We start from the raw sequence: 27,454 nt of genomic DNA on the forward strand, positions 1-27,454 counted from the left end.
AGCCTCAGTTACTGGAAAACTGGTATATTCACAAATTTTCCTTTCAAACTGCTGTTCTGTAGAGGCTGATTCAAACAGGAAGATTAAAAATCTGAAGTATGACCAGCCTCAATAAGACAGTTTTGTATTTTAAAAGTAACATGAGATATTGGATCTTTCCTGTTTTCAGGCACAGTTTGAAATATCTTAAACAGCAGGATCATCAGGGTCACTTTCCTCTGGCCAGAACAGCGGCATTCAATATTGCATGCTGTTTTTAACAAATTAGTGATTAAATGAAATCTTTACCATATCTTCTTTAGATTATGAATGGGAAACAAAAAGTAGAACCTAAATCTTCAAATTGTGTCATTCAAAGTAGCTAAGGGCTTTTAGCATCTTGACTAGGAATATTTAACAAGGAATAACTGAATTTATTGTTATACTAATGTTTGTCCTTAAAACCATATAAAAAGGAGAACAATGAGGTGATGGATGAGGACACTTCTAAAAAAAAAAATCTCTCTAACCAGGGTTTGGAGAAAAAAACCTTGAACTTGTATATGGGCTGGTTATAAAAATAAAGGATCAACTTTGAAAAGTTAAATACTGGAAAGGGAAAAGATCCTGGCTTTACTTGGGACAGTTTGTTTGCCAGTATAAAACATAATATTCCTTGTTTGCATAATAAAGATTTTTAGTAAAAGCATTTAAAATCAAACTGTTAGGGAATACAAGAGAGGTAGGCTGCCTTTTCTTCAGATTCACTAACACCTCCTACATCTGACTACAAAGGCCTGCTTATTATATTTTAAATATATATTTTAGTGAATATTTAAATATAAATAATACATACATGAAATAACACTTAACCGTGATCTACATCTACTATGGACTTAAATGCACCTGCCATGCATGTAAGGACAGATTCCCTGGAACCTTCCATGTCACATACCTATATGAAGACAAGACACAATGTAAAGATAAGAATCATGAGTGGCAGAAAGTATCTCCTATTTTCTTTTCAGCTTTTACTGCTTGGCAGCAGAAAATAATGGCTTTGAGAAAAATTTGGCCATCCTTAATGATTCTGAAATTAACAGTAAATCTATTCTCTTGAAAGGACTACATACAAAGTATAACTATTATTCAACATGTCTATGAATGGCAGAATCTGACCCTTATGGGTCTAGTATTCTCACAAGAGCTATAGACTTTTTGGTAACCTTTGCCGCAGAAGATTCTGAGAGTGGCTGATCTTCAGGCCATCTGTATGAGGAATGCTTAATACACAGAAGAAAAACAAAAACACTAATCAAGAAGCTTGCAACTGTGAAGAAAAACAGGGTTCCTTCTGCACTCATTTTTCCTCTTCTGTCCAAACAGGAATTACTGCAATCGTTCTTTTTATGTAGCTTCAGCAGAAAAGAATGAGTCAGGATAGATTCACAGAGCTATGGCAACACTTGAATGCACATCCCAGGCAATCATTCTTCTTTGATAGAAAATGACTGTAAAGATGCTTGTACATAAGAACAACATGGATTTCTTTTCTTTCCAGAATTACGTTAAGAGAAATCTTCAGATTACTGGAGTACTTTCATTTCTCTCTAATTTAGCCACACTGAGCTTCCATTAATCTACTATTCCAGTTAAGTTGACATAGAGCAATGAGGGCTTGCTTCGTCGCAGAAACTACAGGTCTGACTGTATTGGTAAAGCTTTTTATGTTTTTAAAATGAACAAATTAAAATAATACTTGATTTTGATTGAGAGACCATAAAAAAGCGTGTGTGCAGGGAGGAATCACTCAGTGTTTTCTATGTCCTAATTTCAACTTTGATAAAGAGGAAGTCCAATACAAAACTGATCATATATAAAGCATTTTGGTAGAAAATAAATATGAAACCGCTTTAGATATTCCTTCATCGTAATTTGGTATCATAGAAACAAAACTCCTTTGCAATTCTACATTTTTATCGATAGGTGGCAACAGTAATAAAAAACCCACCTGTTTTTCTTATCTAGTTATTATATCTAGTTATATCTAATAATTTTAAACCATTTTCTGCTGCAACCTTTCCACTGTGGAAAGAACATGCTGATGACATTCAAACTAGGTTTCAGAGTAGTACTATCTTTTTATATGCTCACTTTTCAAATCTATGTACTTAGGTCCTTTGCAACTGACAGCATGGCCATTTGTTAAAATGACAGGACTGTGATATACAGACACTCAGTAATCTTATTAATCTTTAAGAAGACTCATGTTCACATGGTATCATACTGCTGTTCTCTGTCCTGCAATACTAGAAATGCAGGCACATTTCACAGTCTTTCTGTGAGAAATGTGCATACCTCTTTGCAACATGGACCTGGTTTCAGAGAAAGATAAAACACTTTTTTTTTTTTTTCTTTTTTTTTTACTGTGACGGTGGTCAAACCCTGGAAGAGGTTTCCCAGAGAGGGTGCGGCCTCTCCATCTGTGGAGACATTCAAGATCTGACTGGCCCTCTAGCTCAAGTTTCTGCTCAAGATCTAGTCCACTGGGATTGGACTAGATGATCTCAAGACGTCAATTCCAACCTCGACCATTTATGTATATAACTAGTCTGCACAAAAACAGGCACAACAGAATTAAGGAAAATTTGTACTTAATTTCAGAATTTTTAAGCAGCCTTGCATTAAACAAAAATGGACTACTTCTCCTCATCTCCTTCAAACTCTAAATTTCAAATGACTATGAGACTAAAGACTGTGCCTGTGTATGATTTAATCCTTCATTCTTCTGACTAGGTGTCCAGAGCTTTTTACTAAGCACTGCTATGGACTTTTTCAATGAGGCTTGAAAATCGAAGTTCTGCTTGCTCTATGAAGAAAAGTTAAGAGAACTTGACAATTTTCATCAGACATTTTCTTCAGTGTTCTTTAATAATTTTTTGCCCTAAGAAGATTATGTCAGTTCTGTTATCTTTAATTAAACATCCCAAGGGGCTAATTTTCATGTTTTCTGTGAACAGCAATGGCCTCTTTCAACACAAAGGGCTTTTAAGGTCCTATATTGTACTGTAGATTTTGAGCTTAAAAGCATCTAATAGGGAAGTACATCTATGAAGGTTCATGTATTCTCTCAACTCTCTCAAAATCTCAAGAGAGAAACATTTTTCACTTTTTAGAGCCTGCTTTACTCCATGACAACTTTCATTTCCTTGCTTCTGTCCCCATCTCTTGCCCAGAACTGTCTAGGTGAGCAGTATCTTTGAAAATTTATTTTAACAAATTCAGAAGGATGAAACCCTCACATTTCCCCCAAAAATGGAAATAAAAAGAAACATGTGCATAACATATACAAATCCTACGCCACATTTATCCAGATGCCCATGTATTCACTACTTGAAGGTAGAGATTCAAATAAAGGACCTGAAATGAGTTCACTTGTCATGCAGTATCAAAGAATACAAGACTATAACGCTGAATTCTATCAACAGTTAGTGTGAAACGTACTGCCTTTCACATGAGCATCAGAAGAGATAATTCAGTCTTAATTTGCCTCATTTTTAATAGCTAGATTACTACTTAAATTCAGATATCCTATATTGACTGGCTTCATCCTGGTCACCAAAATTAATACTGATCTTACATGAACCTCATGGAATTTCAAGACTAGGGTGATTCTACAATTTTTAGACCATGTTGAGAAAAATAAAAAAAAATAAAAATTCTACCATCTTTTTTCTCCTGCACATTGTAATATGGACAGTTTGAAAAAACCTAACATTTCAATGTAAACTTGATATTGGAGACATGGTCATAGAGAACATCAAAACAAAGCAATTTTGAGCATAAATGTATTTAAATCTAAAAAAACCCTGCATTCAGTACTATTTCCCTTTCTCTCCTGTGAATAAATTGAACTCGGTATAAACAGTAATAAATATGATGCTACTACACTTATATATTAAAGACTTACCACCTTCTTACACACTTTCTATAGAAAATTGCATTCATTTAAGTAAAAAAAAACTCACAATCTCAATTGAAAGAGGCAGGAGGGATTTTAAAAACAAATTACATGGTTTTTTGCCAATAAGCAAACACATTTTGACAGTGAACTGGTATTAGTAGGTACAGATAGTGAAACAGCAGCAGTGACAGTCAATTTCTCTGTAGTAAGAGTCTGGAGACTCATTGATTTTAGGATTTTCTGCCTATATTAGAGTTGAGTCTTCCCTACTTGCAATAAACCTTAGTGTAGATTTGCATTTGAAGTCTGTTATAACTGATATTTTTCCACAAAAACAGAATAAAAAAAAAAGTTATACAAAGAAAATAGAAAAGACTGCAGATTTTGTAGAAAGAGTTGGTTTTGTTCCTTTTTTCCCCTTGTGGGCAGGTCTAACTCAGGTTTCCATTTTATAGTAATGTTCTAGTTTCTCTCTGCCAGTTTTAAACTCGTGTAGCGATCTGTAATAAACAACATTCTGGCACAGCTTTATTTTCAGTCAAATCCCTCTAGGGAACAGAGTGATTTTACATGAAATGTGTATCCCATCCTGCTGCTTTCTGTAATTCACTCAGACCAAATGGGGATGAGGAATACTTACTTCACACAAATTAAAATGAGACATTTTGGCCAAATTTAAACTTCGATGTAGGTATTTGAAAATGTTACCCATAATCCTACTTTAGTCTCCCAAGTCTGCCTAATAAAAACTGCAAACTTCTCCCTTTTACCACTGCTCCAGTTTCTGCCTCCAAATCCATTTTGCTTAAAACAGAATATTGCCAACCTTATAATAAAACCTAAAAATTGAACTAGATACTGGGTACTTTGTTAAAAGTTTTCTGATGGAAAAAGTAGGACTGATAAGTTGCATTTATGATCTCCAACTTAAAGAGGACAAGAATAATGCATATACTTGTTTGTCTCTGAATGACTGTAGCTGGCTGAGTGATACTTTCACAGAAAATGGTTTGTACAGATCCAAAGAAGCCACCCTACCTGCCCCCCCCCCAAAAAAAAACCCAACCCAACAACAACAACAAAAAACAAAACAAAACCAAACAACCTGAAAGCATGCAACCTCTTGTGAGGGAAGGGAAAAAATATTCAAAGCAAATTCTTAAAAATGCTTCATGCTGAAAAAAATATTTAGCACACAGTTTCTAAAGTTTACAGAAATAAAAGTAAAAACCACTGATGTGCTTCAGAATGTAAACACACTGCTCATAATTTTCATGGCATTATGCATTTACAGATATCATGGAAATCTTTTACATGCTTTGGTATTAAAAAGCCTTGAAGACCCTGTTTTTATTTTAGATAGAAAGTATGGGACCCAAGTAGTTTTGAATGTTCAATATTAAACATAATTATTTGGGAAATGGAAGCAACATTTGCCTCTCTCTTTTACAATTACTACAAAAAAACCACCAAAGCTTGTTGACACAGTATTAGAGTTCATTATATGCAATACCTCCTCGAAGTCAACACTAAAGTGCAAACACTAATGAGAAAAGAATAAATTTTAGGACACCTATTAACCCTACACATTTTACAGATGATGGTAAACTGCACGATGAGCCTTTTGCTAACTCCAAACGATGGAGCATTCTAGAAATAACACATCAACCTTCTTCACTGTACAGTGAAAAGTCTTAATTACATCTTCAGCAATTTGCAGATATCTGCGCTGACATTAGTTTATAAATGCTGGTTCAGGCTTTAACAAGAGTATGAAGTCATAGTTAGGATTTCCTGTTACATTATGGAAGAGTTCAACAAGTTGTGGAGAATGTTTTCATGCAAACTGGAGTCAGAAGGGTGCTTTCCTACTGACCTTATAAAATCTATTATCAGTGGAGATATTCTGTGTTTGAGGAAACAGATTAGAGATTTCTCAATTATCTGGCACATTCTTGCTCTTTCAGGATTGTATTCAGTGTATCTTACTGCATTTTAAATCATCCTTTAAATATGAGAAAAATAGGATAGTTCTTGTTTTGTATGGTAGGTACCTAATTTTCCCTGAGATAAGAGAGCTCAGTTTCTGGCATAATAAACCATAAGACTTCTCTAAATTAATTCCTTTGTCAAGTCAGTAACCATTGGGAACTAGAGAAAATTATTCAGAAAAGCATCTGAACTTCAGTGAGGAACATCCAACAATTTAAAAATTAATTACTCTCATTTTTAAATCTGTATGGTTTATCACTAATCTGTAGTTGTCAAACTTCACCTTCTAGTCTTTAGGTACTGTTATACTCTTGGCTGACAGACTGTAGAGCTTTGTTATACAATTTATATGCTCTGATCAAATCACATCTCTGATAATCAAGACAAAATGACCACCTTGTATCATTTGTTATAGGACAGGATCTTCAAACCTGAAGACTGGGTGGAACATTTACATATCGGATAGTCCTTTCTTATATTTCCTTTTCCCTAACATATTCTGATTTATCATTATATAGAATTGTGTTGACTAAAAATGCATCACTGACAATGGTTATTTCCACTAAGTCAAACTCCATGGCTCACAGGGAGCTTGGATAGTCAATAAAGTATCAAGTTCTTAGGGAGAGGAGGCATCAAGTGTTCTCTACAGTAAGACATTCTATTACATCTTATAGGTGCAACTGCTTCTTTTCCTCCACGCCTCTTCTTAAAAGATGATATTCCTACATTAAATTCCTGCTACCCCAAAAGAGAAAGTGAGGAACTCAAACTGCTTTAAAAAAATGAACAAAACAAATAAACTACAATAATTTTACCTGCTACAACTGGAGATTTTCTGTCATCCAAAAGCTGAATAGCAGTACTGGCTGTCACTACATTGCTTTTGTTTGCAGTTTCTGCAGGGTGTATTAAGAAAAAAAAATCAAATTGAAATAACATATTGCAGAATGAAGAAATTGAGCTTTTTTCCCCCCGATTTGAAATAACAGTCCATGCGGACTTAGTGCTCAGAAAATAAGACAGTCAACATCATGTTCTATGTATGCACAGAACACAATGGCACTGCCATTTCAAAATTCCCCAGCAGCCCAACAACAAGCTTAAAACACTGAAACGAGTAATCAATTTTTGCCTTCTCTGCTAAAGCGGCAACAAATATGACAACCCGTAGGGCTCCTCATTACTGCGGACACTTGCTCTGTTGGACTTGTCTCACTTAAAAGCACTAGGCTGTAAGTTCAACCTGTGCAAATATTAAATGAAAACTGTTACACCACATCTCGCGGTTTCACTTGGAGCCCTGTAAAAGATGCACCTGGTCAAAGGACCAGTAAATTAGCTGCAAATTTCAATGCATATTTTAGATTAAGATTTGAGATGAGTTACAAAGCCCACTGGGTACTGACATACTTGGAATCCTTTCAGCATCATATATGGGTCAGCATTTAGAGAATGACAAAATTATAGACCTGTACTAAATGGGATTGAATAGACAAAGCTCCCGGGTATTTGCTCAGCAGCTCTTCTGTACCAGAGTGGAAAATGGTCAGCATTAAAAATGTTCTCCTTATCTTCAGCTGTCAGGAAATCTCTTGAGGAAGAACAGAGAAAGAAAATACTTGTAGTTTGTTGTATGGCACACGATAGTTTCTAGCTTTGAAAGACAAGAAAAAACAAAATGCAATCTGTTGGGAAATAAAATGGTTTTGGACAGTTTTTCTTATACCATTTGTTCAACAAAAGGGTTAACTTTAGACCCTAATAATTATTTGTGACACACTTGCAATTGCTTTTGTTGTGAAGGATGGAAAAAGTACTAAAAAAAAATAGTGCCTCTAAGTACCACTAAAAACATTTATACTGATGTGTACAAATAAAAATGCTTAGTCTAAAGAGCCTTTTTCTCTCAGCACAATACAAAACCTGTGAACTGTACAATGTGGAAAAGGCACTGAAGATTTGGTAGTTTGCTGCCACTGGCATTCGCTCTTAAGTAATGAAAAAAGAAGTAATTTAACAGCCTACTTTCTAAATAATATGTAAGGTGTGGTAGTGGACAACTACATACTTTATTCTTCAATAATCTCAGGGAATGTTGACAGAGGAAAGTTTGTGTCAGTGAAAAGAGCAAGTATGGTCTCCACACTATTGCTCTGGTTTGCTGTCTGACAGTAACAAATTGCACTGCTATTGATCTCACCTGTCAGGCTACTCACACCACAACAATATTTTGTGGTCAGATAAGCACCATATAATTTTATATTCAATAAACTTAGTTTATCATAAACATCAAGTGCAGATTTTCTTTTACATGCATAATTCACAGAGATTTGCCTGACACTATCAAATTGCTGCCTGAAAAAGTCATTAATTATGGGACCTTATTTTATAGCTCTCCATTTTAAGAAACCTGTACCTCCACTAGATTACATCTTCTCCAATCAAAATAGGAAACTCTTGAATGATGAGATTTCCTGATTACTCTTTCATCCAGCCCACTTCTGTCACTTGGCTTTATTTCAACACCAAAAAATTTTCCACAACAATGATGCAAAATCCCTGAAAAAGCCTACTGATATTTGTTTTTAGATAGGATAGTTAAAAAAAAAAAAATCATCATCTGCAGATGTAGCATATTCATAATTCTGCTCTGAAGAATAAAGATGTGAGGCTAACTCCAAGGGAGTGGGGGAAAAGGAAATGTATGGGCTACAGGTGTAAAATAGCTCATTGTTCCAAATGTTCTAGCTGAAGAAAGATTCTAAGGGATCCTATAAAATCTTTCTAGCTTGTTCTATGTATTTCAGTGCACCAGCATAAAAACCTGGAAGAAACAGTAGATGGGCTTCCTAAAGATAAACATTTTTTTAATTTCTTTTCTCATATGGCTGCCAAGCATAGCTTTGTTACTTACTGATTAGTAAGCTGTTCCGGACCCACAAACAGGTTGATACGAGATAGTCCAGTACGTGTTCCAAGGAAGGCAACTTCCACTCCCTTGTCAGAGTTTCTGAAATACAACAGAACACAAGCAAAGATAATGTTTCCAGACAGTAAACAGATAAAGCTATACAACTGGTCACAGAAATTACAAATGTACACATTTTTGAGAAAGATTACTTTGAGTGTAGTTCCCTTATTTATTTATTTATTAAATGCTGGGGTTTAAGTTCAAGTCATGTGGGTTTTGGAAAACATACAATGTAGAAATGCTATTTAGACCAAGAGTCACTAAGAAGTCAAAGACAGTGAATTTGGCAGGATTTGTGGGGAGGGATTATATGGAAGACATAGAATAAAAAGGTGTGGCATAGCTATATACCAACTATTTAATAACCAATGGCACCCAGTGATTCAAGATGGGCAGGAATTCCAGATCTTGCTTCCAGTGCATTCAACACTTCTGCAGTACATCTATGCTTCAAGTCATAGGTGTGACTGTTGCTCAAGCAGGAAAAAACGAAGCTAGATTTCAAACAGCTAGCTCACAGTCAAATGTAGCTGCCACCAGGATAGGCTTTAGCCTCTAGACCTTAGGAAAAAAATGCCGCAGGTAGCTCAGGCTGAACTCTGTACCAAGCTAGCTACTTTAAAACTAGTTCTCCTCGTATGGCTACAAGAACTTCAGTCATATCACCACAAAACCAAGGACCACAGTCTTAGCCATCTTGCTGTCTCATACTTCATTCTTCAATAAATGGCCTGTCTCATTAAGCATAAGTCAGAACATGAAAGAGGATCAAAAGTCTCCCGCTAGCATCTCTCCACAGCTGTCTTCCTTGTGTTTACTGGATCTGCTATTTCATTGTGTATGAGGATTCCAAGAAACCTTATGCCGCTATATAAATTCATCAATGTCTACAGTATACTAGCATACAACAATTTCTTATCTTTATCTTCTAAGAGGAGACAGGATAATCCTTAGTTTGATGAATCAGATCTTATCACATTGATTTTACTGATTCACTATGACTATGTGCTTTACAGCAATATATTTTTTCATTCAACTCTTAAAAAATGGTTCAAATTTAGCAAAACCTAATCAGGATAATCTCCAGAATTGCCCTTCAACCACAGTATTTCATGCAAACTGCTAATCTTAACACCTGTTTTCTCTAATATATATAACATCTTGTCATTTAACACCTTAGTACATCATAACAAACGAATTAAGTAAAACATATAAACTCTAAAAAGGGCCAGCTAATCTCCTGATTATCTATAACAGGAAACTAGATCCCAGTTAGTTCTGGAAAACAAAAACAAACAAAAAAAGGATTAAAGAAATTATTTGTTTTACCAGTGCAAGTTTTTCTAGATATAATTTGTTCTGAGACAAATTACCAATTCCATCAACAATTTTGGTAAATTTTGCATTAAATTTCTCAAGTAATCTAAACCGTTCGTTAGAAATACTCAGAACTCAAGTTGTACTTAGTATACAATTTCATTAGTTATACTGTGAAAATTGGGTAACCTTACAGCTAATCATCATGATGTACACTGCAACATAAACACTTAACACTGAACTCAAAATTGGTGGTATTTAGGATTAGATGGTTAATATATTATTTTTATGCATATCAGAATTTTTTAGATATTCCACCAGTTCATTAACATAACTATTAAAAATTCACCCATGACTGACACAAAACTTGCTTACTCTGATTTATTTAATGCTAGACTGGTCCAATAAGCTTCAATTGGTGCACTCACGACTGCATCAAACAGAACTTCCTGGATCAATTCTTTATCACCTATTACAATATATTAAAATCAGTAAACATATATGCATATATAGGGAATTTTTTTTAGATCACGAAACAATAAATTTTTTACACTGTACTATATTTTATCTGTCATATGCATTCAAACTTTTTGCACTATTAAGCATTTACTATGTAATATTACTTGGTATTTTACCACAGCGCAGTTTTTCATATATCATTTCATTGCACTAACAACAATTTTAGATTAAAAACCAAAAAATTATTCTCCACTTCATGTAACACATTCATGTACATATTATCTAATGCTTGCATTTGCACATGACATAAGGTTAAGACAACTGGGCCTACTAGCAGCCACAAAAGCTCTACATTTCTGCAAACAGACAAAATATGCACTTATCCATCTGAATTTTTTTATTCTGCTTTGCAGTGCAGAAATGCTAATTGCATACACATTCTCCCTAAAATACTCGTATCTGGCATATTCTTCAGAGGCGTGATCCAAGGATTGATTCAGACCAATCCCATTGAACTTATAAAACCAGAGGGAGCGAGAATATTGCATAGTATAGCTACACCATCTGAACAGAAATGTGAATTTTTGGTTCAGGCATATTGTTTACTGTAAAAGTCAGAAATTTGTATCATCAATATCTTTACTGATACCCTGGAAAAATCTCAAACCCAAATGAAATTCCAAAGTGACATCAGTCATGCAATCCAACCTTAATTTTTCACTGGCTAAACTAAGTAGCCTTACATTTTGTAGAAGGTTCAGTACGACAGTTTTTAGCTAGGATAAAGCCTACTGCATGCATATTTAACAAAATACTTGCATTGGAGCAATGGCTCTTTTCCTGTGAGGTAGCGTTTAATTGCTTCTAATTGAGTCATTTGACGGTGTTCAGGATGTAAGTCAGTGTTGCAATAGGACCTGTGAACATGTTGTCAAAACATTAAAATGTTAATATGTATAAGCATGATCTTTCTTTGTCTTTGAACATAAAGAATTGGGCTCAGCAAGCACAAACAATATGAAACCAAGAAGGATAACAGACACCAATTTCATGCTTTGTTTAAGGCTTACCATTCATCTGCTAAAGATACATCAGGGTGTTCTAAATCATGTAAACCTGCAACAGGAATAATAATGGGTTATTTAGGGAGCAGTCTGAGTAACAGATGGTTATTTACATACACTCCATAACATAAACCCTTCCTTCTTGGAAAGTGCATTCTTGCCACAGTATAATAAATCACAATAAACTATGTTCAAATACACTTCAGGGTCTAACAAACTGGCAAAAGCCAACTAAATCAGATCTAAAACTGAAAAGGTAGGAAAAACTTTTTTTGTGCTGATATGTTTAACTCGTACAAATTACTCACATAATATATTTGATGTTTAGAAGAAAACTTGAGCAAAGAGAAATACACAATGGTAAAAGACACCTATTTGTACTCCCTTGTTCAGTTTGGCTAGTAAAGTTCTTTAAGTTAAAATACATTCTTCTCATTTCATGAGAGTTGTTCTTTTTCTCTTAAATAAAAAGAAGAAATTATTTTAAAAGAACAATTCCCTCAAAACCTAAACACATAGCCCATGAACATACACAGCAATTTATGGGACTGTTCAGAATAGGCTTATTGTACTAACAAGTCACGCAAATGCTTGTAAATAAGAACTATATCATTAGTTATATAGCACAATAAAAATGTACTTTGGCAATTTTAAAAACTCTTAAAACACTTATCAATAGACAATAAGCAAACAGGGTTCAGAAGGCATGGTCTGGGTTTAAACCCCCGGGTACATAATAAACAATGACAGGGCTACAGTGATTCAGGAAAGCAGGGAAGACAAAACTAGAACTATAATTATGGTCCTTGGGGAGGACAGTGAGGTGTCAGTGACAGAGAATCAGTGAAGGTAACAGCGGGAGAAAAGGAACAGTTAGTTATGGCTAAGTTAACATTTCTGGTGGTGCATTCGGGACGAAATATCAGACAGAGTGGCTGAGACCTATGGCTGGATTAAAGAAAATAGGTGAGAAGTATGTTGGGAACAGTTTGGAGAGTAAGCAGCTCCAAGTCTCCTGCTGTGCTCTCTTTCTACCTAGACATGCATGTGCTGTGCAAATGACTCAAACTTTAAAGCATTTCTTTTTACATCTCTCCTGGGTACAGGATCGTATTCATGTCCCAAAATACAGCTGAGGAACGAAGACCTGAAGAAATTAACTATCTTGCTTACCATCAGTGACAAAACAAGAACCAGAATTGGAAATGGAGACTTAAGCGTAAAATCAGAAAGCATTCCTGTATTGAAACATTTTTTGTTCAGCAACTGCTAAAACTTCTCAAACGTCTCTTCACTCTTCTGAAACGCCTCTGCTCCTCCTTCATCTTCAGGAACCTTTGTTTTTGATCTGGTGATGTTTTTTGCCAAACAGCTTTATCACCACTCACAGTTGACTCATTCACTCATTTTAATTGTGGATTTATCAAACAGTAAAACCATAAAGAAAGAACAGTTCCTCTCCTGGTTACTTCTACTGTTGTTACAAAAATGCAAAATGTAAATCCCTGTAGACAATGCCCAAAGTAGTTATAGCTCTGAAAGATTTTATAATGTATAGTCTGTGAACAAAAAGCCATAGCCATTACAGAGCTCTTAGCGGTTACGTCATTCAGAAAACACCATGAATAATTAACATTGGATGCTGAGTGATTCTCTGGAACATTGAGAGAGGAGGATGGAAGATGATCCCCATCTAAAGAAGATTCACAAACAGTCTGACTATGCTTAATATAAATGAGGGGGAAAAATCCAATGAAGTAAAAGATCTTCAAAGAAAAAAAAAAGTCATCTAATTGCCTTATGGAATCTGCAGACAAACATGCAAGCTTTAGGTCTACCAAATCAACAGTAAACTACTGTGTAAGCAACATGAGAAGGTAGGTATCTTACCTTCTTCTACAGTTACATTCCCTCTGAAGAAATATTTTCCATGTCCTCTAGAGAGAGCCACACCTAAACTGTGCAAAGAAATAAAGCAGACCTTGAAATCTGTGAGACAAACAATAACAGACATTCAGAGCTATTTTAATTTCTAACATTTCCAGCTAGTGTACTATGATTAAGTTTAAAACTGTTTGTTTCCAAACCCTTGCTGATCATATTTATTGTTCAACTAGCTGTTTCAATGCTGGTTTAGTACTAATGTGTCTGCAACAATCGGCTGTATTTATGTGTGCTTAGAGGTGCAGTAAACCATTATTCTCTGGCAAACTAATAAACGAGCCTCTCTAAGCTCACTGCTGCTCACCCAGCATGAGATTTCTGCAGCTCAGCCTTGAACATGCCCATGGCCTTACAATGAAGGAGACAATTTTTTGTAAATCAGACTAAGCTGTTGAGAAACTGAAGTGTGGGAATCAATGGGAGCTACTGAGAGGAAAAGAATTTCATATGTGACAACAGCATCATGACTCCTCTTGGACTAATTTTTCTGTGATTCATATTTTTTGCTAGTTTAACTTTTTTTGCACTGACTTCAGCTTCAAAAACTCTCAACAGTTATGTACCCAGTTTTGGGTTGGTTTTTAGTCTACCATTTAAAGAATCCAAGTTTAATGAACTGGCTGGGGGATGCCATGTCTCTTCCTATTGAACACACACACAAAATACCTTCTGGCATTCATTCATTCAAGGGGATTATATCAGGCTAGGAACCTGCCAGTAATCAGTAAGACTGAAAACGCATGGGCTGATACTTTAAGTACACATAGAGGCACCAACTCCAAGAGCACACATGCTGCAATCAACAGCTCAATCTGGAAATGGGCTGAACAGTAAACATCTTTGACACTACAGTGTATATTTTAATAAATGTTGTCCCTGCTGTCTTCCTGAATCTATACTCCTACCCATCAAAACTAGATACAGACCATGCTGAAAAAGGCAGGACAGTTTTCCTACTATATTTCTGTCCTAAGAATCAGAACTCATACTGCATGCATACATGTGGCCCCATATCCATTTACTAAATAGGGTAAGAATGACAGTGCCACAGAAAAAAAAAACAACAAACCACCAAACCAAAAAACAAAACCCCCACAAAATAAAACCAATCCAAAACAAAAAACCCACTGAGTTTTACCACCCATGTGTGAATTTTAACAAGAATAAACACATGCATTAGAGATCAGAGGAATGTGCCTGTATTTTCACTATGTGGAAATGTAGCTCAAGTTCTGTGAAATGGTTCCATTGAAGAAAATTTCAGTTGAGTATTGCAACTATCAGCCTCCTGCTTTAAGCATAAGGTACAGTTAATATTCTTTTATTAATGGATTATCTCTAATTAAAATATCAGCATTTTTGAAGCGACTTCCTGTCTTTCTTTTCCTTTTTTTTTTTTTTTTTCTCCTAAGATGCGTGCCAAAATAACATGGCTGACTTACTCAGCTTTAGTTATACAAATATACTGAAGGTAGTTCAGAGAAACAAAATATCCAAACCTCAAATTGGAAGTGAAATACTATCTTATTTTACATTACATTTTTGTTGTGGAAAAAAATCAAAATGGTGCTCAATATGTAGTTACTTAAATGGATTATAGTATTTATAGCTCTCCAAGTACTCGCGAAAGCCTTTTGTTCAACGTGAACCTCAACTGAATATTTTTTTAATGAAACATAAGCCATGACAAACACTGTGAGTTTGCCTGTGTGAGCTTGCACAAAATTTCCATCCCTGGAAGAGTTGAATGGAATGCTGGTAGGCTCCTTTTCCTTGCTATTTTCAGCATTGTCCAGGGATATTTCATTGTCAACTTTTGCTGATGAGCTTTTAATGAGTTCACAAGCTCTGTATAAATGCAAATCCAATGAGTCTGATGAAATGTCCATTTATTATGGTCGGCTCTACCTGAATGGAGTACCCTTGATGTCTGTATAATAGTAGTCATTTGTCATCACCAATACCCGCTTCTAGATTCAGAACAAGAAAGTCAGAAGGGGAGGGGGGAAGAAGTTAGTTTGCTATAAGAAATGTATAAAAGATCAAGTGGTTAGTCACTGCTAAAATTACAACCAATGTTTACATCTAGTGAGTGAAAAAAAATATACTGCAGTGAATCATGTTTATGGCAATCTTAAAAATTCTTAAACAAATGAACTGCTTGCTTTATACTTAGCTGGAATAATATTTTATACATTGTACCCCTTTGTCCACTGTCTTCTTCACTTCCATGGAGAATTTCCCTGTCTTCCGATTCACCATTGCATTTCGGAGCTGAAATGAAGGAAATTGTGTGTCAATGCCTTTATTTCCATTTTCTGTAATTCTTTCAACTCTGAGCTCTCTGGTACACTCATTTGGCCTAAGCAGTACTTAATTTTCTTCATTTCTTCATATTCAGTAGTTCTGTTCTACTACACACTGAACAACTCCCTTGCAGTTACTGCATAGGAAGGTAAGGACGAGGTTCCCAGCTGAATTTAGCTGAAGTTAGACCAGGGCTCAGTGTTTAAATACATAAACAGTTATACATATAAAAACAAAGCAAAAAAGAGAAAACCCCACTTACCCTACACTATTTATTCTGCTTCTGCTTGATACTCTACATCGGGCTGCATCCTAAACTAGCTCCAGAAACTGCATCTTCACTGCATCAGAAATCAGAGGTAGCAAAAGAATGACAGCCCATTTGATCAGTAACCTGTTTCAATGGGAACACACTGCTGCAGTGCTCTGTGATTCCCTCTGGTTTTCCATTGGTGTCCAGGCACTGCTTGCAAGATAATCAATTTTATCTCTGTAATGGAAGCCCTAGGTTAGTCACAGCTTTAAGAATTGGCCTGGACCTCTCCCTCTCAAAGTCATCCAAAAGACTTTTTAAACCCCCTTCAAAAACAGGTTTCATTACTATATAAACCAAAAACTCAAAACACCTAGGGAAAACAGAAAATAAGTGGAAAAGGGTTTATACACAATGATTTACCTGCTGCTTTGCAAGTTAGATCTGTTACTTTTTAGACTACCACAAACACTGTTTTTCAGTACCTTTATTCTAGCCTCTACGTGAGCTGCAGGCTCTCAAATCTGTGCTGCAAATTCCCTTACCCATCACCTTTAAAAAGTCTTCCCTTAGCCCACCTATTTGCTCCCTAGGAAAGAATAGCTTTCCTCCTAGAGGACACCAGCTGCCACAGCCTCCCTCTTAGGTGAACATGCCATGACGATGAAAAGAAGAGTCAAAAATCCCCCAACTGTCCCCCACATCTATAAGCCAAAATGACCTGCAGTGTCCCTACCAATGAGTACATGCTACCCTGCCATGACTGGTCCAAGAGCAGGGTCTCTGGGCTGAAACTGAAGAACGACAAGACATGGGTTTTAAGAAATCCTCAGCCTTAGTGTTTTGAATTTGCCTATTTATCGGTTCAGGACTTTAGGGAAGAACTTAGAAGGTTACGGTTTAGCAGTTATACCATCCATATATGGAAGTATTTTATTTGAATGTGCTTAAATTTATGAATGGAGGAAGCGACTTCTTTTGCTTATATGTTTAATTAATGGCAGAGATGCAGAAATTTTAAGGTGGTTGTTTCAGGATAGCTTCAGTTACAAAGTGAAACTGCTGTACTTGTGGGATTTCTTGTGGCAAGAAGCACCTATAAATCTTTCGCAGCTGTGATTTTCATTACAATAGGCAAATTCCACTATCACTAATCGATTCACACTCCCTTTTCAAGGATATTCAAAATACAGAATAATATTGACAAAATGAGTATTTTTATGTCTCTTCTATTGCTTATCTATCTGAACACAATTGTGGACATCATGTTCTTGCTGAATAAATATCTCCTGTTCTCCAGTACCTCATGCCAGAATGGGCAATTCAGACAGATTTTAATGAAAAATTGTGAAGACGGTCCTATTGATGCACTCTGCAGGCTTTCCGAGTTAGTATGGAGTGAAAAGAGAATGAGCAAACTTGCCAGTGAAACATCTAGTTTTACTCTTATGAACAAGTTGATCATGGCTGACCTATCAAAAACTGCAAACTTTGCAGCTCTTTAAATTTAATTCTAGGGCATCTAGATTTGAATTAACAGTCTTACTCTTCTGTCAGTGAGTGTAAAAGAATAATTTTTAGCTAGAGGCATGTATAAAATAAAGCATATATTTTACTGTAGATTTTTTTTAACAATACATAATAGGCAATTCTGGAAATAGTTTCCCATTTTAAGTTTTGTGGTTTTGGACTTGGAGAGCTGGTCTTAATTAACCATCTACTTTCTAACATTTACAGAACAGTCCCATTTATCTTTAACATGGTTTTCATTTTTCTCCTATTGGTGCCTGCAGTTGTCTAAGACCCATTCCTCCCACAAGCCTCAGGCTAGATTTACTAAAAGGGCCTCCAAACTCTCAGTAGTGTTTAAGATCAAGTCTGCATGTGGGATTTAGAGTTTTACTTTTCTGCTTTTTTTTTTTGCTTGCTGTGATTACATTTCTTGGCTTTGTAATCTGGTTTCTCGGCTCTTCTGCAGTTTCATCTCCCTCCTCAAATGCATAAAATAAGTACTGCCTCAGTTGGCTTCAAGCCCCCAAACATTCATTCATGGTCTTTTTTATTTGGAAAAAATATTTCATTCAGCTAGAAATTATAATAAAAGAATTTTAAGAAGTGAGTTAATGAGAAAAAGGTTTCTGTCCAAATTGAAACTTCTTGTCTTTGGTACTGCATATTCCCAAACTTTGCTGGAAGACACTGTTAGTTTAATACGCTGGTGCCAAGATTTGTATTTCTAATAAAATGCAGTAACGGCAAGATAGCAGGTACAGTTAACCTGGAAAATTAACTGATTAATATATATTTACACCAACTCTATTTCATGGTGAAAAAATTCTAACCTTAGTTCTGCCACCTTTTCCTTATCGGATGACTAGAGAAAACCTATTTCTTCCCCTCTTCAGGGTAATATGCGTTATTACCCCTTCAACTAAGTATCTTCCAATCAATTGCAAACAACCCAGCTTCACTGCTATAGTATGAGATCATTCTATATTCTTAGAAAACTATGTAACCATTAAATTAATGTGGTAAAAAGTACAAAAATGTCTTAATCAGCTTCCACATAAGTGTTTCATGGGAGAAAAATATACCAGTAGTAGTCTATGTTATTAAAAGCAGCTACATGAATACTTTAATTCTTTCCCTCTAGAGCTGAATAAACAATGCTTTACTACTCAAGCTTGGAAAAAATCAAGAACATCAAATCCAAGGCCTTGGGTGAAGCAGAGCCACATGTAGCTCTCAAGTCAATAAGTTACTCAACAAAGTTTTAAGTCTCCTACACAATATTTACCATTTTCACTCAAAATTAACAATACTAAGGAATTGCCTACTGCAAAAGATCAACAAAAATAACACACACTTTTTGGACATTCATTTGGATCCTCACATCAGAAAAGCTACATAAAGAGATGGACTTCATTACAATAATCTGCAGAACTTCCTTCAAATTCCGTTCTCATTTTAGCTCTAATGCTAATAATGACTCTGCCTGTAGCTCCAATATTACTTTATTTCATATCTCCTTTTCTTTTATTCTTCTACTAGTATTTCTGACTATCAACCCCTCTGGAGGTCTTAGTAACATGGTATAAGTGACTTACGTATTATTTCACACAAACACAAAAAAACTTGCAATAAGGCTTACATTTAAAAATAGCTATAAAAATATTATTTGTTTGACATTGCATCTTTTCCTATTTAGATATTTGCATGAAGGTCTGCACTTGTGTGTGGCATTGCTGAAGTATTGGGACAACATTCGGGATGTTAATACATTTTTCTAAAATATTTAACATGCTGTTTTTTCAGATAACACTTGTTAACTAATCATCAAACAGTAGATGTGTAGGCTGTTTAACCAAACCTATCTATCTGATGGGGGATTGTTTATCAAAGAAAAGTGCATAGTGCATGCTTATTCAGGCATGCACTAGTGAATTATTAGCGTTGATAGATGGGGATCATTCAAGGAAGTCACTATAACACACCTGTTGTTATACATGAGTACTGAAAATTGTGTTTACTGCTGCTGCTCCAAAGCTACAATAGAATATCCAGAGTTTTTTCTATTATGTATTAAATATTTATTAATTAAAAAATTAATTTCACTTATGATTTATCTATTTTTTATTCTTACATATTGTGCGATGGAACTGGATCTTTTCTACAAATGTTATGCTCAATTTAGTCTATTTGTAATGTAGATTAACTTTTCTCCTTCAAAAGATGAAACAATTGGAAAGGCTGCTTGTTTCTATGTTACATTTAAAAAATACTTTTAAACAAACTTTTTAGGTGAAAGGGAAAGAGGCAGATAAAATGCATGTTTGCATCTTTCATCAAAAGGTGAAATAAAACTTTTTGCAGTCTACAGATAAACAAAACTCAATTTTTGCTAGAAATTTTCAGAAAAAGTGACAGAGCTTAGGGGTCAAAACAAAGGAAATACTTAGAGCTGAATCTGGACCTTTTGCTTTCATGTGTATTCAGATAGAATCTCAATTATAAATAAAACTTAATTTTCAGTGTCACAGAAATAGTTCAATGTTACTTTAACTGAACCACTGAATTTCTACTAAGTTATGATTAAGAACGAGGGATTAAAACTGTAAAAATTAAGCAGAGAAAGTATTAGGAGAAATAAAAAGGAAAAAACCCACAAACCTAAGAGAAATAGTAAGGAAAAAAAATCATGAAGGTTTAAAAGCTGTACATAACTACAGCAATAACATTTGAACGGAGAGAGGAAATTTTAAAAGGTCATTTGCAGAGGAACTGGTTGAGTGTACATGATCAAAGATAAGAGAAAAGGCAAGGTATAAAATACGAAGTCCGTGTGATTGCCAAGATTGCAGAAGGCTGCTACAGCATATGAAAATCTAATGAGGAAGCCTTAAATAGCGCATGCATAGAAAACTGCACAAAGCTATACAAGAACCATTAAAAAAGGTTTGAGTGTGCACTCCAACACAAAACTTTCAATAAGGAAGTAAGGTGGCCTCCTAGGAGAGGATGAGGACAATCTATCACCTGATGAAACAGACATTGCTTAAGCATAAATGAACTGTTTCACTATTCACAAAGGGGGTGGAGAGAGGGAGGAACGCAAGACATATATTTTGTAAGGGAGAAAGAAAATATAGACTTATGTCAGAACAGGGATCAAGAAATTAGTACATCTGAAGACTGACAAGACTCCAGGGGCAGTTGTACGTGATCCATCCCAGATTTCGGAAGGACATGACAGACTAAATATGGGAACCTTCAGTGGATGTATTCAAAACCTCTCTGGAAAAGTAGAGGTATGAGGGACTTGAGAGAAGCTAACACAGTACTGATATTTGAGAAGGGATCGAAGAGACATCTATGAAAAACACAGACATGCAGTCGTGACTTTGGCAGTAGGGAACTTCTGGGAAAAACTAAATTACAGGACAGAAAGGGGAACACCTGGAAAGTTACGATTTAATTAAGGACAGTCAGCACGGATTCACACAAAACGAATCATGCCTAACAAATCAGATTTATTGAGGAAGTAACAGAAAGACCAGGGAAAGGTTAAGCCATGGACATAAGGAAAGCTTTTGATACAGTACTGCAGAAAAGGCTAAGCCTGCACGGTAAGAAAGAGTAAGATAAAGAATGAACTACAGAGTAGACAGAGCACTGAAAAATGAATTTAATGGAAAGAGCTGTGCGCATAACAGCTGATAGACATAGAACGCATGCTTCTGCAGCTACCCATATGTCTGAAATTAGGAGTTTGGAGTGAATTGTGCTCTGAACAGAGGTCAGAGAATCCAATTTTGTTTATTCGTCTGATGTTTTTTTGATTTTGTATGTTAAGGAAAACAGCTCTCATTACTTCCATTAAGGAAAGAGGGATCTCATGGAGAGAAGTTAAACTCATTCCTTCATTTCTGAGTTTCAGCAGTTGTCTGGGCCAGCCCTAAAGAGATATTCTATTCCCTTCTCTAGCACTATATTTGCTATCCAGCAAAAATACACAATGGGACGCAAGGAGAACGCAAGGGTGTTGAGTTTTACCAAAGATACAAAGAGCCTGTGTTTGTGGTACATGCATATGTAAGGAAGAATCAATACAAAACAGTTATAAAATTCTGAATGCAGTAAAAGGGGCTATTGTCCTCCCCTTCCTGACAGCAGTCAGGTGGCCTCTCTAATGACTACTTAAACAGTTTCCAGGTACAGTAGTGGGATGCAACAATGTCTTCTGACAGGGTTTTAAAACACATCACTTACCACATCATCTCTGTCTTCCCACTCGACCTCAGAAAGATCCACACTACTGTAGTTGGGCTTTCTTCGTTTCTTCCCCTCTTCATACTGGCATAAAAAAGGTGGAATATTTAGCACATCCTGATTTATTTGCACAAAGACTGTGTATCACAAGATTTTAAAAATTTGCTGGTTGCATGCTGATTGTATGCAACACACATAACAGTAGATAGAAATGTTGTCTGTGAACTAAAAACCTACATCAACACACGAGTATTTCCACGATCTCTTGCCATGATACAAAGCTTTTCTTGATGGACACGCTGCAAAGTCAAACTCAGCAGTCGTACCTTCTTCTCCCCATATGGAAAATACATGAGACCTTGATCTTGTAGTTTATGTTAAATGTCTCAAACTAGCTCTTTCAGCTGTACAGGAAGTTATATTTCCTACAATCTTATCAACAAAATGTTTACCCATCTCTCTTTAAACAAGATAAGATGCAAGTCTTGGGCAGTACAGTGTTAACATTTGCTGATACTACATTTTACCTACAACTTCATGAGGGAAAAAGTAATATACTAATAATGATAATTTATATTTCCTTATCACTAGTCACGGTTACACTGTAAATCGCACATTTAAAATAAACATTCTAGTGACAAATTGATTTGACACCGAGGTTTTTATAGTGTAGGAAATTCTGCCCTCTGCTGAACATTCAAAATCAGAAAGCCTACTAGTGTAAGAGCAAAAACTTTGCTCAGTAGAAGAAAAAAGTATTTAGGAAGGCCTGTAAATAAAGAACCTAACTGGTTAAGAAAAATTATGAGAATATATTTGAAAAAAAAATAAAATTTGGGAGAGGATAAGCATAATGTGAAATCTGGTCTTTTATCTTTTATGATGCATATAAGTGGGAGGGAAAACCACAAGTCTTTCTATGAAGTATGACAGGAGACATAGGGATACTGTGAAAAATCCCCAAATTGCTTTTGTGACTCCCCAACAAGAGCATCATAGAAGGATAGAAAATGTACCTGTATGACAGTATATAAAGTTGATTCTCCTCCCTCAGGGTAGGACCAACTATACCATAAACCAAACCTGTCAGTGCTTGAGACAGCCAATTCATCACTGGGGCCAGTGGTGCAGGAACTTTCAATCACATTCTGCAGATTACAGAGAGACTAGAGAGGCCAAAGAAAAAACTTGCTCTCTGAGGATTAAGAAGGTTATTCCTATCCTGACTTTTTCCTCTCTAAATTAAAAGATTCTCATGCGAATCCCACAGTTGCCTTTGTAGACCACAGTATTTAAAAACAGGCATGACAAAGTCTTCCTGAAGAACAGCAAACTTTTATAAATATTGACTACTGGATCATAATCACAAAGAGATTTTGAGATATTGGTAGCACTGTAAAGTTTCTTCTTAGCACAGGCTTCACTGAGCCTCCTTAATTTTTGCTTATAATAACTTGGATACTCCAATTATTTCTATAGATGATTCTTTGGGGAAACTATGTGGGATAAAATCCTGAATCAATTCTCATTCTTCTTTTGAATAACAAAAAAAATCATAGCAACTCTGCTGGTGTAAGTCTTAGTCTAAGTTCTGAAAATTCATGCAGATGCAACTGAAGAGTACTTTCATGTGCTTTTCTTGCCCCTCTGCTAGAAGTCACCATTCTTGTAACAACAAAGTTATCTGCTTCTGGGCTAATGCTACTCAACAGATGGGTAGAGAGATGTAAAGAATTTCTGCTTTCAGCACATGCTTGTATGCTAGACTGTGAATTCAAGCAGCTCAGTGCTACAATTAATTCTTGCTACACGATAGCTCTGATAGCCAAAGAAGTAACTATACGCAAATGCTGAAGTACAAAATTTGCAGCCAATATAGTTAAATCTCACAAGAATAAAATATGAGAGTATAACATCCAGTTCATTAGCAGGGCTTGATTTTTGTAGCTATGTTTTGCAAGCCTTTCATTATGGCTGCAGCTATATCAACATTATCTTTAACCTTTATAAGGAGTAACTATGTCTACTCTGTGGCTGCACCAATTAACCAAGCAAATCTTTGATCTGATTTAGTCATTCCACTATAGAAATGGTTACAGTCAAGCTCTGAAATACTGAGAGCTGAAAACTGTCACATAGAAGTTAGCTGGGATCATCTGAGTAGAGCAAACAGCTCCTGTACTGGTTCCAATGTTTAATTACATCCTTACTCACAGATGTTGAAGAGCTTCTGGGCTATACTGCATTCTCAGACACATGTGCAAATCCTTACTTACGACAGTAAGGGTTGATCTTCTGTGTCTGACAGCAGAAGTAGGCTTCAAACACAAGGCAAATAATTTGCATCATATTGATTATGGGGTTTGTATGAATTTTAATTATATAGATTCCACACCTTGCACTCAAAAAGCAAGTGAAGAGCTGGATAAAACATTCAAAGTTCTGCAGCAAAGCCAGAATTTGGAAACATTTATGTCTTAAAAATTCAGATAAGCAGAAACAAAGCTAAAATCCCAATGCTCAAGCAAGGGTTAGGCTCTATAAGCACTCAGAGGAACTGGAAGTGCAGTTCTTAAACACATTTAGGACAGGAACTAATAAAGTATTGAGATGCTAACCCTTCATTCAGCTCTTACACTTCAGGGGCTACTGTTTAATTGCCTACACAGGAATTCAATAAATGAAGAGTAGATTTATGTTATAGTTCAGAAAAGGATGGCAGAGAAAAGAAAAAACAACTTCCAGCAAGGACAGGATACCAAAAAATAGCAATTATTTGTACATCAGGGTAACTGCTTACAAATCTAATCTTCATGAAAATACTACCTTATGCCAGCAGTAAATTTCCATATCTTTATGCTTATGTAACTAGGGCTTAAAACATAAATGCAAGTAGCTCAAATATAAATTACTTCATAACACTACTGTTCAATTGGCTATTCTTCTCTAGCTTCTTTCTAGTTTTATCGCTTAACTAATTTCTTAGTAAAAGTTATTCATGGACATAGAAGCCATTCACCAGCTTTTAAAAATGTCATTCATCTATACCTTTTTCTCTGGTAGCAAATCTAATCTAACTTTTTATCTCTGAGACTCCTGGGTGAAGTGTAAACTACTGATTGAAAGCTGAAGCCAAACCCATCTGCAAGATTACTATAAAGCATTGAAACAAATTATTAAGGGACCCACTGGGAAGGATAGAAACTAGGAACTCTACCAAATTACTCTGATTTAAGTGCATGAGAAAAAGAGCTAGACTTAAACTGTGTGCTGTTAATCTACTTTGGCCAGTATAAATTGTGTGGTGATATTAGATAGTAGTTAAATCCTGGGGGGCAGGATACTAAAAATTTTTGAATATCAGGACTGCAATACAAGAATCTTTTAGGCTGCTCAAAATTACATGACAGCTCCAACATATTTTTGTTTGTGGAAAGAACACAGGAAATGATTTTGTTTGGTAATCAGAATGAGCTTTATCTTACTCAGTATCTTTTATTTGAGACTTGGCCAAACTCTTATAGCACTGGATGATTCAAACAACATGTGACGTGTACTGTTTAAAGACTGAAACACATTTTTTCACCACGCCATATACAACCATTTACATGTGCTATTATTAAACTCTTTGCTTTGATATTTTATTTATTTAACTTTTTTTTTAACACGAGCAGTCCCAAACCATCTGCATTGAATATGACCTGCACGTGTTTATAAAGTCGGAGTGTAGCAATCTGATCACGGAGGGAGCAAGCTACATCTTAACAGCTGCAAGCCTTGGGTCTCAGGTGATTGGAATTTCTCAGACGTGCTCCATCTGGATAACGGGGAGGTAGGAGAGAGTACATTGCTGTGATAGCAGCCTTGGAAGCACCAACAGATTTTAGCAAACTTGCTTAGCCACACTTGTGGAATCATCTGTGAGAAAATATTATACCAAGAAAGTATCTACCAACCAACAACCAAAAGCTAGAGAGGTAAAATAATTTCAAGGTAAAGCTCTTCCTTGCCAAACTACTATCCTATGTACAAAAGTAAGGAATCAGGATCTAAAAAAACTCCTCCAATTTTAAAACGTAGCATCAACCAAGTTTCATCTTTTTGGATTAGTACTTCAAAATTAGGATAATATATTAATCTAAACAGGATTTGAGAATGATCCCAATTTTTGTGTTTAGAGGAGACAAACTTGAACATATGCAAATATGTTTAGCTGAGCTTGAATTCTATATAATTAAAGACACATTACAATTACATGCATAACTGAAGAATAAAGGTAGTCTTGTCTACAAAGTTTGATAGGAAAGGTTGAATGAACAAATATCAGAGGAAAAGCATCATTAACCAAAACTACACACTTTTCCATATAGTTTTAAATAAACAGACACAGACTGAATACACTGCATGATCGCAATTCCCTGGTCCAGCCAGTTATTCAGCTACCTCCCTTCTCTAAGATTCTGGACACGAATGTTACCACTTATTTATTGTCTAGTGTAGCTCTAACTGACATAATGCAAAGAGTGCAGCTGTTTGAATGGAAACTGTGTTGAACCAGACTTTACATGGTCAATGGCTGGTACTGAGACCTCTACCAGCTATCCATCCTGGCATAAATTGCTACTGAGTCACACTATTGCTTATTGACGTAACTGTGCAAGGCAAAAGCTTGATTTATACCAACTTTAGGAGCAGAATCATCTGTTTCCGTCACCAGTCCTTCAAATGTGTCTTCTTCGCTCTTTGCATAGAATAAGGCAGGAGTATATTGCTGCTTCCTTTCCTGGCTGCAAAGGGGGGTATGTCCCTGAGTGAGGCATCTCTCCAAAAAGCCACGCCACTCTGCTATGTAAATGTGCACAGAAAGGAAGGGGAAGGGGGAACTTCCTTCCTACTTTTCAGCAAGGATTGTAATAATTCCAAAATGCAAATTCCTTTGAATATGGATTAAGTCCTTCAACGTTAGTCCATTAATAAAATAATACCTCTATGACAAAATGATTAGAGGTTAAATACTATGGGACAAAGACAAGATAACGGAAAATACAGTGGAAGGTCGTGAGAAGACAGGGGAAGAGATCACTTCAATAGATTGATTCATACTCCGACATAAAAAAAAAAAGTATTGAAAAATTCCCTTCACTGCTTCACCTGTTTATATAACATCACCCATAGTGACTGAGCTTTCATTCACCACGTGCTACATAGCTCCAAAACATTCTCCCTGGGGATACATGTGAACCGGCATCCTATCTCAAAATAAGTCACTACCTCTTGGCTTTTAAGCTCTTTATTTCATTTGGATTTTTTTTTCCTCGTCACATGATCCTGATTTGTCTTTTGTGGTACTTTTATTTCATGATTTTCATCTAGTTTGCGGCCTTAAACCATCTTTTATTGATCTGCACTTAATCTTGAATTTGTAGAACACT

The 27,454-nt window shown here is 35.8% G+C and overlaps 1 protein-coding gene across 1 annotated transcript in view; it reads right to left on the reverse strand.

Annotated features, from left to right (window-relative positions):
• The window catches only part of CACNA2D3 (calcium voltage-gated channel auxiliary subunit alpha2delta 3), a 475,703-nt gene that overhangs the window by 83,703 nt on the left and 364,546 nt on the right, over window positions 1-27,454 (reverse strand). The window contains exons 18-27 of the mRNA XM_075052542.1: window positions 22,023-22,106; window positions 15,896-15,967; window positions 15,602-15,663; window positions 13,640-13,707; window positions 11,756-11,801; window positions 11,505-11,602; window positions 10,602-10,695; window positions 8,853-8,948; window positions 7,408-7,529; window positions 6,754-6,834 (exon numbers count right to left, since the gene is read on the reverse strand). Of these exons, the coding sequence (XP_074908643.1) occupies window positions 6,754-6,834; window positions 7,408-7,529; window positions 8,853-8,948; window positions 10,602-10,695; window positions 11,505-11,602; window positions 11,756-11,801; window positions 13,640-13,707; window positions 15,602-15,663; window positions 15,896-15,967; window positions 22,023-22,106 (823 nt within the window). The remainder of the gene's footprint in view (window positions 1-6,753; window positions 6,835-7,407; window positions 7,530-8,852; window positions 8,949-10,601; window positions 10,696-11,504; window positions 11,603-11,755; window positions 11,802-13,639; window positions 13,708-15,601; window positions 15,664-15,895; window positions 15,968-22,022; window positions 22,107-27,454) is intronic.

This window comes from Buteo buteo, chromosome 21 (genome assembly GCF_964188355.1).
Source record: "Buteo buteo chromosome 21, bButBut1.hap1.1, whole genome shotgun sequence".
NCBI classification, from domain to species: domain Eukaryota; kingdom Metazoa; phylum Chordata; class Aves; order Accipitriformes; family Accipitridae; genus Buteo; species Buteo buteo.